Raw genomic sequence first — 16114 nt, forward strand, 5'->3', positions numbered from 1 at the left:
AGGCGGCAGCGCGCAGGACGGGCAGCATTTATTGATAGGAACGGCGGGGTTGGCTCAGCAGCAGGCAGGGGATGGGCAGGAGGGCAGAGGGGGGGCGGTGACACCCCCCGTCAGTTCTTCAGCTCCCCCAGCCGGAGCGTGGCAAAGTCCGTCGCTAGCTTCAGGGCTTGCTGCAGGCAGCCCACGTTCTTGCCCGTTGCCTGTGCGGAGACGTCCTTCCCACCACCTTTGCCGTCCATCAGGCCCGACACCTCCTGCACCCACTGGCTGGCCTTCAGGCCCTTGTTTGCTGTCTCCTGGGCAGGAAAAGTAAAAGAAATTAAAGGAGCTCAGCCTGAAGCCAGCAAACAGTGAGTAAAGAAGGTCCACGAGCATGGTATCCCAGGACAAAGCTCTTCCAGGTACAGCTCCTGGAGGACAGCAGTCCAGGGGCAGCCTGGACTTAACCACGCTAATTCCTGGCTCTTTCCATTTCACTCTTTGCAAGGCACACCTCTTCTACCCCCCAGAGCCTGATGATAACCCAAAGCACAAAGACTGTGGCTCTTGCCAAACCCACATGAGTTCTGGCCATGTAGTGTTAGATAGTCACAGCCCAGAGGCTGCAGATCCACCTCTGAGGCTCAGAGAAAAGCAGACAAGAAGTCTCAGCATTACCTGGGGCACCTGACACAGGCAGGTGATTCTGCCGGCTTCATTATCTACAGCGAAGAGCATGGTGGCAGTCTGTGGGGAGTAAGTCTTGAAGAGCTTCAGAGATTCGTTCAGGGCCTGGAGGAGGACAAAGTCATTGCAGCTCACCTTTCCTGTGCTCACAGCCAGCCCTGCTTCACTCCCCGGCACCCACGGAGATCCCGGGGATCTGGACTTGCATTAAACCAGACAGCAGCACCGTGCAGCCTTCCTCACAAGAGTGATTTTCACATTCCCAGGTGTGCAGAAGCCTTGGCAGGGGACAGAAGCCATGGCTGTGTACCCTCATGGCTGCAAGTAGGCAGGAGTGAGGAGCTGCTTTTATTTCCTCACCTTCATTTATCCAGAAATTGGCAGAATTAGTGACCATGCAGCCCCAAAGCAAGAGAGCCTTTGCCTGAGTGTACTGGCTGGAGGGAAAAATGCTCTGCCCTGCACTGTGAGCTCCCAGCAGGAGGGAGCAGATGTTCTGCAGCAAGTCAGGAGGACTCAAATGCAGCGTGAAGAAGCTGCCAGGGTTATGAGACACAGCAGGCATGCTGGAGAAACTGCCAGGCAGCCTGCTATTCCCAAGGAGACCATCATCCTTGCTTGCATAGACAGTACAATGCAGGACAGTGCTCCACCAGTGGGCCCTCCAGTGAGCAAAGTGGTGCTGCTGTAGCTGGAGAGGGAAAATGCAGCTCCTCAGGCTGCTGGCACCACCATTCCCTGGGATGCGCCCTTCTGCCAGGGGGAACACCGTGTTGGCACTTAATGCCAGCAGGAGCACTGGCGTCATGGGGATGGCCACAGAGAGCGAGCAAGCGTCTGTAAGCTTCCCGGAGAGGAAATTTAAATAGAGCATTAAAACCCAAGAGGTCCAACGTAAGGGCACAATCAGCCCCCGCTGCCTGGCACTTGCTGGGCTCAGCACTGCAGCACAGCACACGCAAGGGAGCTTTTGTTCACAATAGAAATTGCTCAAAAAGAAACTTAACTTGTGCATGGAGGAGGCAAGGAGCAGTTTCAGCCCTGGTCAAGAATTTGAACCTTGCTGCAGCAGAGCTCAGGAGCTGGGGAGCAGCTCTCTGGCCTGACTCTGTCCACACTTGCAGCCTGGGATGCTACTCCCAGAGTTGATCTGCAATGGCCACAAGCACCACAACTTCTGTAGGTTGGCAGAGATGCTGTTCAGAGTTCCTCAGGCCTGCTCTTTAGTGTCATGACTGCTCCTGGATGAGTCTTACCTGGGACCTAATGTGATTTCTGTTGGGGTCCCTATCCACCACCAGGTCTGGAAGCTCAGCAAATGGCCAAGGTCCCTTCCACACCCCGCAAACCCATGTGTTAATCCAGCAGGTGAGACAGAGAGAGTATCCCAGTGGTCCTCCCCTTCTTCAGCAGCTGCTGCTCAGGGCTGGCACGTGGCAAGAGAGACAGCTCTGTAACACAGCACTACCTCCACAAGCCAACAGAGACCAGGCAACTGCTCCTCAGGCACAAGGAAGGTTTTGATGAGAGACCAGACCTTCCCATACCTTTGCTGAAGCTCCGTTTTCCATTTCCATGATGACGAACGGCTGGTTAGGGTGACTCTCGATGACTTGCTTGGTCTTCTCCAGCACCTGAGTACAACAGCAGTCAGATACTAGAGCACACACATTGCGTATGGACACAAGAACCACCCAGGTGGATCTTCCCTGCAAGTACAGAGGCCTCCAAGGTGCCCCAGCACACCCACAGCCCGGCTTGGAACAGACTCATGCTGCAGAGCCGGGAACAAAATGTGCTGGTGGGCAGGTGTATGGTTTGCAGGGCAGCAGCAGTGCTGTGTGTGATTCCTCCTATGGAAAAATCCAATGGGATCTAGGAGGAAGAACCATGCACCACCCATACCATGCACCCAGAGGCACAATTAGGGCAGGAGCACCCCAACTTCCAAGATGTGCTGCCAGGACTTCACCCCAGGGAACAGGCGTGGAAGTAGCCATGCCTTGGGAGGGAACTAGATAGCTGAACAGAACGAGGGGCATCCCCACAGCTCAGCCCCCTTCCGCACTGCACACAGGCAGAGCTCCCACAGGAGCCCCCCCAGCCCTCCCACACTGTGCTTTGTGCTCACTCGTTTCTGGATGTCGGCTTTGCTGGCTCGGTCCAAGTCGTCCATAACTTTCTTCAGTGCTTTAACAGCCTCTCTCAGCTCATCTTTCTGCCACTGTGGGATAACAGCAGTGGCCAGTGTCTGCAAAACACGGGTGGGCAGAGAGAGCCAGAAGTATCAGTGTCTGTTGCAGGGGATGCTGCACCGCACTCATGAACCTCCCCTCCCATCAGGGAATAGACTGCCTTAGCTTACTGAATTATTGGGTATACTGCTTCTTACAGAACATTTTTAGAGATTGCTTATATAGAATTCATTTAGCACAAGTAAGTTTGCTTAGCATAATTTCTGCAAGCTGGGAACCTTTTAACTCTGCTTTGTTAAGTAAAAAAAGCCTCAGAGTCTTCAAGCTAGAATGTAAGGGGAGCTGTGTCCTGGAGGATAAGTAAAGGAACAGAACGGTGTCTAATAGGAGATGAAAAAGAAGAATGTTTTGGTCTGCCAACAATTTACTTTTCTCCAGCTGCAGGTGCAAAACAGCAACTATAAGTCAGGACTTCAATTGACAGCCTGCCTGACAAAAAATGAAGAGATCCAATGAAGAACAGGGAGACCCCAGACTCTAATTTTGCAATTGACCCGGAGTGATGTGCAAGGGGTAGGGGCTGGATTTGTGAGGGTATAATTGTCCAAGTTTTTTTCACTGAGGGTCCCCTCTTCAGGAGACACCAACCTTGTGCTGCTGTAGACTGTACCTTGCAAATACATTATTTCTTTTAGAACAATTTCTGGAATCCATGCCTGAGTCTCTGCTAAGGAAAGCCTAGGGAAAAGAAACTTCCTTCACACCTCCTCTCCCAGGGCCTGACAACTCAGGCAGGAGGTGTTGGCTGCAGCACCCACAGGACACAGTGCTGTTCGGACAGGAGCAGGAAGCTGAACTTGGGCCTTATTAATACCACCCAGTGGCGGCAATCAAGGTCCCCTTCACTTTAGGAAGGCAGAGCACTGCTACCATCCTCACCTCACTGAGATCCGTGATCTCCTTCTGCACATCCTTGTTGGGAGCTGTCTGGACCTTCACCTTGGCCTCCAGGGCTGACAGCAGCTTCTTGAGGCTGTCGACTTTCCTGAGGGCCTAGCAGAACACAACCCAAGTTCAGTCACACAGGGAGACTTAGCAGGCTGGGCTCCTGGCTACCCCAATGAGAAGGGGTTACGAATACTGAAGCCCCAGGGGAAGCAGCACTTGACCAGAAACAGGGTGTGATGCTGGCGAACAGGCCCCCAGACTCTTCTTTGCCAGAAGGAATGCAAAAATTCTCCAAATAAAAGAAAAAAATCTCCCCCATGAGCCCCCTTCCTCTAGCAAGCACCAGCCCAAGCTAGCCCAGGACCAAATCTCCTGCCTGCTGTAGCAGACGATTCTCAGACTCCACAGCTCTCCTGCCAATCTCACCAGCTGCTGAGGGCTCTACATTTGCAGCCCGTTCTGCAAAACAACCTGAACTTGACCCCACAGCCACTTCCAGGACCCAACCTCAGCTCTTCTAACAAAACAGCTACAGCCACAACCTCTCTTCCAGCTCTCTCCTCTGGCTGTAGCACAGCTGGGGGCCTCCAGCACAGCCTTTGCTAACAGCAGCATCCTTCTCCATGAGCCTCTTAGACACGCCAGTTCTCCCTGGTGATCACTATCCAAACAGGGATATTTGGCAAATTTGAACTATACGAGCCTTAGCACACGGTTAATATTTGGGATTTCACAGAGGATCTCTCCTGCCTCCCTTTACCTTCCGAGCTTCGGCCCCGGTGACTGCAACTATCCTCCGGATGCCTTTAGCAATTGCTTCTTCTGAAACAATCACAAAGGGGCCAGCGTGGCTGGAGTTCTGCAAGTGCCTTTGGAAAGAACCCAGAAAAGACCCACAACAAGAGAGAGTTAGAAGTCCACCTCTCATCTCAGCAGGACTCAGCATGGAAACAAGAAAACCATCCTGCCAGGGTACTTCAGCAAGCGTAGGGACAGGCAGAAAACCCAACCCTGCCACTAAAAGCAAATGAGTAGGGAAAGGGTGGCAAGGGCTATGTTCCCAGCGCTGTCAGAGACTGTGTGTGGGCAGGGACAACACACAGGCAATTTTCCTGCCTGCAAAGGATGATTTAAAATGCAGTTTGATTCAGGACTGGGAATGCAAAGGCACATCATCACCACCACCTCCAGCTCTGCCCTGGCTGTGCCCAGCACACACCCACAGCACCCACAGCAGCACCCAGGCTCCCCAGGGACTGACTCCTTTTCAGCCACCCCACGACCTTCCCCAGTCACCTCAGATACTCACGTTCCTCCACAGAATTCAACAGAAGTGACGGAGCCGGCAGGGCCAGAGGGGTCAGCCAGCAGCTCCTCCACAGGGATGCCAATCGAGACCACACGGACAGGATCGGGGTAGGTCTCATCAAAAACTGCCCGCAGTCCTTGGATAGCTTTGGCTGCTGCAAGAGGGCAGTCTTTGGCATAGACGGTCTGCAGGAGACAGGAAAGGGACACGGGTAAGAGCTGGTCCTGTCACTTGTGACTGAGGGCCTTCATTTCCAGGGAATCCTGACTTCCTCCAAAAGATCCTGAAAGGGAAGTTACGTGCCTCACCTGCACTGGGGTTTGTTGAGCTTCAGACATCCTAAAATTGACAGGTGCCCTCCCTTCAAAATTCTTGATATGTTTGGCTATTCAGACCTGCTGGGCTCCTGTACATTCATTTTGAACCACAGACTCTTGAGCAGAGCACAGGGTCCTCCAGGGCCTGTAGTAACACGGGGCTGGCACCAGGCAGAGCAACTCTCTGGCCCTCAAGGACAGATCACTGGAGGGTCTGGGTGTACACTGTAAATCCATACAACCCTGCAAAAATGCCAAACTTCTTGGCTCTTGTAGCTAATGTGACACTAGAGCAGGCAAAGAAACACTCCAACCCTAGACAGGGCTCGGTACCAAGGAACAGAGTGATCTACATGGAGTTTTTCCACTCAAAATTCTCTGTTATGCCAATCTGTGCACAGTACTGCATCAGCAGCTTGGAAGACTCCTGCTGGGCCAAACTCCCAGCATCCCAGAACATCCAAAAGCCTGACCCAAGGTATTTTTTTCCTGAGTACATCCAACCCAGTGGCTATACCCACCTTTGCCTCCTCAATCATCTGATTGGCGATCCCTTCGACTTTCTTGATTTCCTGGGTAGACAGGGCTCCCTTGGCTGTGAAGTCAAACCGCAGCCTGTCCGGTGCGACCAGCGACCCTCTCTGGTCAGCTTCCCCCAACACTGAGCGCAGGGCGAAGTTGAGGATGTGAGTGGCCGTGTGGTTGCTCATGACCGGCCTCCGCCGAGTCTGAGGGAGGAAATCACTGTTAGACAGCGTCTCACACTGCGGAGCCAAGATCACCTCTAGCAGCAGAAGTGTACTCCAACAGAAACCTCACTGAGCTCAGGAGACCAGAAACAACTTATCATGCTTGCTGCCTTGGAGCCTCTGCTAAAGAAGCAGGACGTTCCCCACCAAATTTGTGCATGGCTTTTCCCTGGCAATCCCCTTGCTGGGCCTGTCTGGAGAGAGGGCAAGGACAAACCAGGTTGCAGACACTGATCTCCACTCCTCAAGAGGGACATGCACTGCAAGATGGAAGCCTTCCCTCTTGCTCCACAGGTATTGCCTCTAGAAGGAAGGAAAATGCATTTTGCAGACCAGGTTCAACCCCGCACACACTCAGCAGGCTGTGCGCACTGGAGTCTGAAGGAGGGCAGAGAGCCCAGGCTCTCCACTGTCATCCACAACGCAGTGGAGCACCGTACACGTTCTACCTCTCAGTTGTGACCATAAATGCGTTTCTGTTGCTGCAGTGAAAGCCAGTGAGTGTGGCACTGAGCCTGCTGGGCATTGTCTGCCTCGTGGTGGGAGAAAGCCAAGTGCCAGGTGGGAGATGCCTCCAGTCAGCCAGGCTTTTCTGCGTCGTGTGCCATGGGCAGAGCAGGCCCCAAACTCCAGGCCACCCAAGTAACATCAACGGAAACAAAGACAAAATCCAAGGACAAAAGATGAAGTCATCTGTTATATCAAGTCTTACCTCATCAATAGACAGGCAGACCTGATCTCCTACTTTCAAGTTTCCATATAGAGTTCCTATGTGAAGCACATAGCCTCCTCGGACCTGCACATTCTTCACTGTGAATTCCGTTTTCTGTACAAAGAAGGAAACGCCCCTAGTGAGCAGGGCAAGGGCCACAGGGAGACAGAGAGTCCAGCCAGAGCTCTGAGCTGCAACTGGAAAAGTCTCAGCTGATAGCCAGACTGGTGTGTGTGACAGGAGAAAGCTGAGGGTGCCCAGGCACAGCACGCAGGGCCAGAAAACATAGAAGAGGCATGAAGGTGGGGCACGGTTTTGGGGCACAGCAGAGCTGGAAGAGTTCCCCAGCTCAGCTCCCAAGCACAGCAATCCCAGCACCACCACCGCAGGCACCCACATTTGGTAACAACCTGATGCTGCAGCACAGAGTTCAGTTCCCCAAGAAGTAAGGGGAGCAAACTCCAGCACGTCTGTGCCGTGCTGTACACCCGAAAAGGAAACCTGTGCAACTTCTGACACCTGCCATGGACAGGAAATTGCTGGGGCTTGCTGGGCCCCTTCTCCTCCTCAGCGCACCCCTGCCCAGGCCCCAGCTCAGACTGAGTCTTGCAAAAGGCTCTCAGGCCCACTCACATCCTCTCTGCCATCGTCCTCCTTGACCATGTAGCCCTCGTCATAGATCTGCCCACCCTGCTCAGCGTAGAAGCAGGTTCGGTCCAGCACTATCCCACACTCCTGGCCAGTGGATACCTCCTCCACAAACTTCTTCTCCCTGCGGATGGCTTTCACTGTGGCCACGAGGCTCCCAAAATCTGTCACCAGGAGAACAGGCAGTGTCAGTGAAACAGGAAAACCTTGTAGGCACCACATGGGAGCAGAACGTCATAGCAACATCTCCCAGCTATTGCAGGAGTTCATGGCAGCTACATTTGTAGGGGGTAAGGAGAAAGAACCAGGGCAACAGTTAGTTGGACAAGAGGAAATTTCATTCTGTGCCCTCCCAGGCAGGGGCCTGTGAAGTAAAAGCCACATGTGCTGCTACAAGCCTGGGGCCTCCTGAGTCTCCACTGAATCAAAGAATTAGCAGCAAGAGCCAGAGCAAGCGTGCTGAGGACAGATCAAGCACAAACTGCAGTCTCCTGCGACACCGGCAAGAGGGCAGCTGGGAAACACAGACATGGGAGTGTGAAGACACAAAGCTGCAGGGAACAGGAAACCCCTTAAGACTCTCTGATCACGTTGGCAACAATGGACCTGACCAGCAAGGCAGCCCTTGAACAGTCTGCCCTCCTCTTTCCCTGCTCCCTTTGTTACAAGCAGGTGATTCACCCATGCAGTTCTACTCCCGCTCCCATGTCCTGTAAAAGGTCAGCCCAGAGGATTTTCCTGAGGTACATGGCAGGAAAGGTTTGGAAGCAGAGGACAGTTCTGAGAAGGTTTTTACATACCATAGGCACCACTTGAATCTGAAGCATAGCTGTATTTTGGCGAGTCATCTGTCACCTCCAGTCCTCTGGATCGTAGCTCTTCGATGGCATAGATGTCCAGCATGAGGAGGTCCTCCCCACCAGCACCCTTCCCTTGGGATTTCAGCTGCCAACAACAAGCACCAGAATTTGAGAAAACGAGAGTGGGGAGGTGCTCCCAGCACCCCACCAGCTCCGTACAAAGGCTGAGCTCAAGGTCCCAAGCCTTGCAGTGTTAGTGAGCAAACTCAGCCCCAGCTGCACAGAAAATACTCGTCCCACCACAACTGCAGTGCTATGCCCTGGGTGTGTGAGTGAGGCGTGAGCAGACACAAAGGGGCAGAGATTCATGACAGCAAACTACAAGGAAGAGAATCCTCCCTGCCCAGAGACAAGCTCCCCTGGAGCTGTTATCTACCTGTGCGTTTTTCCGCTCTTCTTCAAAGCCCTCCATGTCCACAACAAGGCCCTTCTCCTCTGCAATCAGCCCCGTGAGATCAGCAGGAAAACCATAGGTGTCGTACAGCAGCCAGGCAGTATCACCTTCAGAGAAAAAGCAGAGCAGTCATCACTTCTGTTCTGTGAGACATTGCTCCTTTACCCCTTTCTGACTGCCTCTGTCCCACTCAACTGGCTCTGCACCACAGTGAACAGGTCTGGTGAATGTGAAATCAAAAAGACTCGTCTCTGACAGCAGAGACATCACACCATCATCTTGTGTCTGGGCAGCTTAGAAACCTGAGCAAGTGAATACAGGCCAGATGGGTGGTCCAGCTCTGAGTAATGGTCTTTTGACTCCAACTCTGTCCCCCAACACCTTCCACGACCTCTTAGTTCCCAGCCCAGCTGAGCCTTAACTCAGTGCGAGAAACTAAAAGCCTCTTGGTGCATTCAGACAGAAGTCACAGACCTACCAGGAATGGTTTTACTGTCCCCCAGGCTCTGGATCTTCCTGTCCAAGATGCGACGCCCTCTGCTGAGCGTTTTCAGGAACTGATCCTCTTCTTCATTAATAATGTCCTTCACCATATCTGGGTCCTTCTTCAGCTCAGGAAACGCGTCTCCCTGCACATCCAAGACGATTAGTCAGTCAACACAGAGATCCGCACACCTCAGCAGAGGAAGACTGCGGCAGATACAGCAGAGCCAGGAAGAACTTACCAGTGACTGCACCACCACATCAACCAGAGTAGCAAAGAAACCCTTGGGGGCATTGAGCTTCTCGTGGGAGTAGCGCACAGCCCGTCGGAGAATCCGCCTCAGCACATACCTATGGAACAGCAGAGCTGCTCATGCAAACATCACACCTCCGGGCTGTTCCCAGGGGATCCACCAGCACCCACTGGTCAGCACCCCCTCCCAGGATCAAAAGCACAGGGTTCCCTCCCCACATTTTCCTTCAAGTAGCTGCTCACACCAGCAGCAAGCCAGAGGTGAGGTGCCAGGCACCAGTTCTGTGACTCAGACTCATGACATGCTTAACAATCACTCCTGTGAGTCCAGCAGCACCCACAGCACAACCCCCCCGCCCAAACTTCATTGTTTTTTTAACAGCAGCACTGCACCGAGCAGGGTTTTGTGCCTGTGTGCCCACAGTGACCCTCTCTGGGGTCTGACACAGCAGGATTGGTACTCACAAGTACCCTCATACCTTTTGCATGGACCTTGCTACAGGGATTCAAGTGTCAAATATACTGAGCAAACACCCTGCTATCCACTGCTTTCATGACAAATTCAGAGGCATGCCAGAGACACAGGAGATCCCAGTCCCCTCAGGGAAGCCATGCTGAACAGAATGAGAGCACTAGCGATGCAGCAGCTCCCATCTTACCCTCTGCCAGTGTTGTCAGGTCTGCCCCCATCGGAAAGAGCCAGCGTGATGGTCCGTGCGTGGTCAGCCAGCACCCGGTAGGCCATGTCTATACCGTCAGCATCCTCAGCACCAACCTGCCCCATGTACGGCCTGGCACCCGTGCCCTGGGCAGGGAGGAGAAGGCAGTGGGCAAAGGGGATGATTATGGACAGTGGGTACCAGTAGCATGGCAGAACAACAGGGACGTGCCTCAGAAGTCAACACCATTCCACTGCCCAGAGCCACAGAGGAAGAAAGAGGTGACTCAGTGAAGGCAGGGAAGACCGAGAGCTGTGAGGCTCTGCATGACGCCGCAGCCAAATGATCTCCATGACCAGAGAGAAGGAAAGCCAGTTTATCCCAACACAAAGAGCCCAGGATAGAAGAGAGAGGGACAGAGTGCAGGGAAATTATCTGTTTTCCACACTGGCTCATAACCTGCCCAGTCAAGAAACTTCTCAGATTCTGTTACATGGAAGACAGTCCAAGCTTCTCTCTTTTAGGGTGTTTTTATCAGTACCCAAAGGAAAGATACTGCTGTAACAAGGCAGCATTTGCTTGTGGTGCAAACCTCACACCATGGGCACAGTCCCTACAATCAGGCTCCCAGTAGGCAGATGAGGACGCATGGGCTGCATGTAGCCAGTGGCTTTAACATCTACTTCCAACTCTGGAGCTCCACACCTCATCCCCTCTGGGAGACCTGAGTCTGGGCTCTTCCAGCACAGTCTGCAGCCACAAAGCTTTGCTGCTTCCACAGAGCAAAACAAGGCTTGGACTTGCACACAGAGTTCCCAGCACTGGTATCCAGGAAGATGCAGCAACAGCATGCTGGTTCTGCAAGTGACTGTCATGGTTTATAGCAAAGACCTCCTCTCTCAGGGGATTTTCTACAGATCAGCATGTTTCAGGCGGGAGACTGAAGAACAAATTCTGATGCTGGGTCAGCAACACCACATACTTTCAACCACATGGCAAAAAGATGGCGCTTGGCCACATGGGATAGCAGAGCATCTTCCACTCGGAGAGGACCATGGAGTGTGCAATCAGGTCAAGTCACGAAAACAGGAAAGCTTTACTGTTCATTGTCCTGTGTTTTCCTCTGAAAACATGCCCCAAGGCAGCAATTACTGTGTCAGCCTGTGCTCCTACCCTCAACAATGTAAAAATCCATGGGGCTCACAGCAGCTGGGAAAGCAAAGACCCACAGACATAACTGCCTTGTTCAACCAGCCCCATTCACTCCCCAGGGATTTGGGAAATGGAAGCAACTGGGTCAGGTCCAGACGCAGAGTCCCCAGTTCATACCTTCTGGATGGCTTCAAAGTAAGGAAGGAAAAGGTCCGTGTCATAGTTGGACATCTTGTTCTGCAGCACAGACACCAGCCTCTCCAGGCCCATCCCAGTATCAATACTTTTCTTAGGAAGAGGTTTCAAAGTCCCATCAGCTTCCCTGCCCGGCCACAAAAAGAAAAGACAAGACGTTATGGATGGAGGCTCTGCAGGGGCATCCCCATCGCTCTCCCCATCTCTGTGAGATTTTGTTCCATCAGATTTACGGTACGGGCTCATACACGAGCCACACACAAGGCAACTGTGATAAATAACAAGACCCTCAATGATGATTCAGACCCAGGGTGGGACAGCACTTATTCCCTACTGAACTCCTGGCAGATGAACTGAAGAAACATGCCCCGTCTGTCCCCAAAGACAGCGTGACTGACCTCTTCCGTACAGGTGGGCTGAGGGACAGAGCATCACAAGTGTCCCAGACAACAGGAAATGGTGAGCAAGCCAGGGGCAATTACAAAAATACGCAGCCCGACTGACCTCCCATGCCACGCTGGAGCAGCCTGGGGTGGGAAACAGGTCTCGCTCACCTGTTGAACTGTATGAACACCAGGTTCCAGATCTCCAGGACGTTTGGGTCATCCTGATTGACCAGGTGGGAAGCATCTCTGTCCCCAATCCGGTCATAGTGGATCTCGCTGCAAGGGCCACAGGGGCCCGTGTCTCCCATTTCCCAGAAGTTATCCTTCATATTGCCAGGCAGAATCCTGCCCTCAGCCAGCCTGTAACGAGAAACTCTTATTGAACAACTGAGACCTACAGCAAGGCAAGAATTCCCCAACCAAGGACTATAACAGAGAAATCTCAGCTCACTAATTCCCTGGATGAGCAGACAAATCACCTGGGTCCTGAGCCTCACCAATGTAAGATCTTACTACCCAGGTTCCCTGCTGAGGAGGGTCAGGCAAGCATCAGCCCCTGGCACTAGCCCCAGATGAAGACAGAGGCTGACACGACACCTCAGCAAACCCACCAGCAAGAAGACAGGCAGATCTCCAACTTTAATACACGCGAGGCAGGTTTGGCCCCCCACAACAGAGGTGTGTCACGGGCTCAGTGGCAGGCTGCAGAGGCAACTACAGCCACAACACCAAAGGCATCACTTCACTGCTACCTTGTTGGTGGGCTTGGCAGTGTTAGGTTTACAATTGGTCTTTTCCAATCTAAATGATTCTATGATCGAGCTTTGGCCCACCCACAGCTTGAGTACTGAGGGTGTTTCTCGCTTGCTCATCTCAAAGGGGGTGAGGTAGAAGTAGCAAAGGTACAGAGGAAGGAAAGTAAAACTAACTAAGGGCAGAACATCTGCCTTGGGAAGGGAGCACAGAAAAGAGAAGGACTCTTCAATCTGTAGAGGACAAGGCTGGGTGGGAGAATACAACTGAAATTTAGAAAAATCCAACAGGTTCAAAACAGAATCAGACATATCCCGAAGGAGCTGGGCCCCAAACAAAGGTGAAAGGGAGTAGAGGGGTCACACTCTAACAAACTAATCCAGTGACTGTGGGTGCTGGCAGAGGAGGAGAAAAACAGAGTGCAGGCCACAGTGAGACATTTTCTCACACTGGGCCAGACAGTGCTGGTCTGACTCAGTGAGGCACTTCTTATGTGCTTAAACATATAAAAGAGATTTTAAAATGAAAGCTCTCTCTTCTATCTAATACCAGTGCATCCCTTTGCCTTGGCAGCTCCACCACCCTGCAAAAATTATTTGTGACACTGATTTTTGTTAAAACTTCCTGTTACATGTGCTCTGCCACATAACACATCCTCTTTCGCTGAATGACTATTGCTCACCAAAACATGCACCTTCCTCAGTTTAAGGCCTTACCCCAAATTCAACCATATCTGCTTGCACTCCAGGTCTGGTTGCAGTCCTGCGGCCTCATTGCCACCAAAATAAGTGACATAGAGTCTTTCAGCGGGGATGCCAAACTCCTTGGTGAGAAGTTCCAGTGCCAGTTTACAAGCAAGCTCCTGCAGAAGGAAAGATGAAGTCAGCAAGTGAATGCAAAGAGAGTTTCTCGCAGCCACACAGCACACGCAACTCCCCACAGCTCCAGAACAGAAACTAAAACCACTGCCTGAAGACCCCAAACTGGCAGAGTTAATATAATCAGCTTTGTAAACCTTAAGTAATTAATCTCAAAACATTCTGCAGGGTCCAGGTAGCTTCCAAGCTCATTTATTCCAAAGGAGCTAAATGTACCTTAGGAATACCATTCTGTGACAAGATATTCTCTTTTCTGTGGGCAGTTGCTCTGCTGAGTTCATAGAGACGGGTAATCCTGTGCACAAGATTCAGAGTTGCACCCAGCCTATTTTACCTTGAAATAATCCCCGAAGGACCAGGACCCCAGCATCTCGAAGAAGGTGTGGTGGTAGACATCTTTGCCAACGTCATCCAGGTCATTGTGCTTGCCCCCCGCTCGGATGCACTTTTGAGTGTTGGTAGCTCTGTTCAGTTTAGCGAGCGGGTGTGAGGGGTCAATAGTATTGAGGAAAATGGGTTTGAACTGAAAGTAAAGAAAAAAGAGCAATCAAGGAAAGCACTAGGGACCTATTTTCAAACGTTGCAAGCAATAGCAAGGCAGTAAGTGTTGTCTGTGTCATGATACCACTAGCCTAGATGTACCCAAAGCAGCTTTCAGAAACAACAAGCCTGCTGTCTCCTGCATGTGAGGAGACTGCAGCACTTAGCTATAACACACACGTGTTCCTGGTGCCCACCAAACCCCAGGACTTCCAAAGGGACTGAAAGCAGCCAGATTCCAAGCTGACCAGAAGAAAAAATAAATCAGTGAAAACTGCGTGTTGATCTCCAGCAAAGCCCTTTCGGCAGCCCAGCCTCAACCACTCTTTAAAGACACTGTTAGTCACTTGTGCCAGGACTAGCAGTGGTCCAAAGTGCGAAGGAAGGGAGACTGGCAGAGCTCCCACTGCTGCACAGGCAGCCCAGCAGACACAGGAACCTTTCCCAGTGCCATCATCAATTTTGCCAGAGTGCAGAGGACTATGGCAGACAGGCCAAGCATCTCTTTGTGACCAGAAGAGAGATGGAGAAAACAATAACTTTCCACGCAAACAGCTCTGCAAACAGCTTCACCGGTTTCAACTGCTGATCTGTTTGTAAGGACCACAGTGCCAGAGCAGGAATCTTACCTGATTCATACCAGCATTAGCAAAGAGCAGTGTGGGGTCATCCAGGGGGATTGTAGAAGATGAGTGCACATAGGTATGCCCGTTTTCCTTGAAGAAGTCAATAAACCGTTGCCGGATCTGGCTAGCTGTGAGCGTGGCTTCCATCTTGAAGCTCCAAGTCACAGCCGTCCAAACCAAGCGGAAGAGAAAGCAGCAAGGCCTTGGCGCAGTCTGAAGAAACAACAACAAACAGGGTTCTTACATGGTGTCAGCTCCAGCAATAACACCAGGATCATTGCCTCCATCTCCTGAAAGGGTCTCCCCACATCGATAACTACTCCCACCAACTCCTCAGTTTAACCATCAGGTCACCCCAAATGGTGCCGACACAACCCCAAATCTCCTCTGCCCCAACCTCCCCGATTTCTGGAGCTCGAACTCAAGTTATCCCATTCTTTGAAAATATGTTTTTAAAATACCAATTTCACCTGGATATTGAGCTTAGCAAGAGGTTATATCTGCCCTGCCAGGGACGCAGGGGAGGGAGAGGATTGCTAATGCCTGAAACCATTCAGAGTCATTATATTAGAGAATGGCTGAGTTTGGAAATGACCTCTGAATACCCCCTCATCCCCCCTCCCTCCCCAAAGCAGGATCAGCTCCAGTCGTCCCTGGAAACCTTCCTGGTGAGAAACTGCATCACCACACCCGCACCAGGGACAGGTGAGGGTTTGGAGGTGAGCACCCCGCTATATCCTATGGGGTGCACTGGGCTGTCCCCTGCCGATGCAGCGCAGTGCGGTTCTCCAGAGGGCCCGGCTGCCAGTGGCTGCTCCGGCCGGGAGGCACCATAACGCTCCATCTGACTAATGGCAGCCAGGGGGAGGGAAGGGCCCGGCGCAGTGCCGGCTCCCGGCGCAGCGAGGCCTCTGCCCACACACCACGCGGTCCCAAGCGCCCGAGGACAGGCGAGGTCATAGCCGGTGCCCGGCAGCCATGCCGGCAACCAGACATCCCACCGCAGCCCCGCCTGAGGAGACCAGGGCACCGCCACCTTCCCGCCCGCCACCGCTACCCGCCCCGGCCGCCTACCCTGCCAGGCCGCCTCCCCTCAGCCCGGGGGCGCCTGGTCGGGACACAGGGAGCAGCCGGGCCGCGGAGGCAACCCCCGAAAGTCAGTGGTCCCCGGATACGCCCCAGACCACAACGGAACGTCCCAGGCCCTACCTACGCAACCGCCGCCCCTGGCTCCGCACCGCAGCGCCCGCTCCGCTCCGCACCGCCCCGCCCCTCCCCGGCGAGCCGCCCCGCACCAGTATCCGATTGGCTGCTGGGGCCGTCGCTCTGGATCAGCCCCGCCCCCTCCTCTGGCGCGGACTTGGGGGCGGGCCACTGGCCGGCTGATGCAA

The 16114-nt window shown here is 52.9% G+C and overlaps 1 protein-coding gene across 2 annotated transcripts; it reads right to left on the reverse strand.

Annotated features, from left to right (window-relative positions):
• Positions 1–4: 4 nt before the first annotated feature.
• Positions 5–15984, reverse strand: AARS1 (alanyl-tRNA synthetase 1). Of its 2 annotated transcripts, none has more exons than XM_080351691.1 (21): positions 15933–15984; positions 14727–14936; positions 13892–14080; positions 13396–13541; positions 12095–12286; positions 11523–11667; positions 10194–10339; positions 9524–9632; positions 9277–9427; positions 8781–8905; positions 8345–8489; positions 7530–7708; positions 6897–7010; positions 5957–6163; positions 5119–5303; positions 4570–4678; positions 3801–3914; positions 2798–2917; positions 2214–2300; positions 658–771; positions 5–296 (listed from the first exon to the last, which is right to left on the reverse strand). In XM_080351691.1, the coding sequence occupies exons 2-21, from the start codon at positions 14868–14870 to the stop codon at positions 111–113; spliced, it is 2907 nt and encodes a 968-aa protein (XP_080207817.1). In that variant the 5' UTR covers positions 14871–14936; positions 15933–15984; the 3' UTR covers positions 5–110. The 2 variants fall into 2 exon arrangements, with proteins under 2 accessions (XP_080207817.1, XP_080207818.1); XM_080351692.1 differs by lacking the exon at positions 15933–15984 and adding an exon at positions 15798–15928.
• Positions 15985–16114: the final 130 nt, after the last annotated feature.

The sequence above is a fragment of the Nesoenas mayeri genome (genome assembly GCF_963082525.1).
Source record: "Nesoenas mayeri genome assembly, chromosome: 12".
NCBI lineage: Eukaryota > Metazoa > Chordata > Aves > Columbiformes > Columbidae > Nesoenas > Nesoenas mayeri.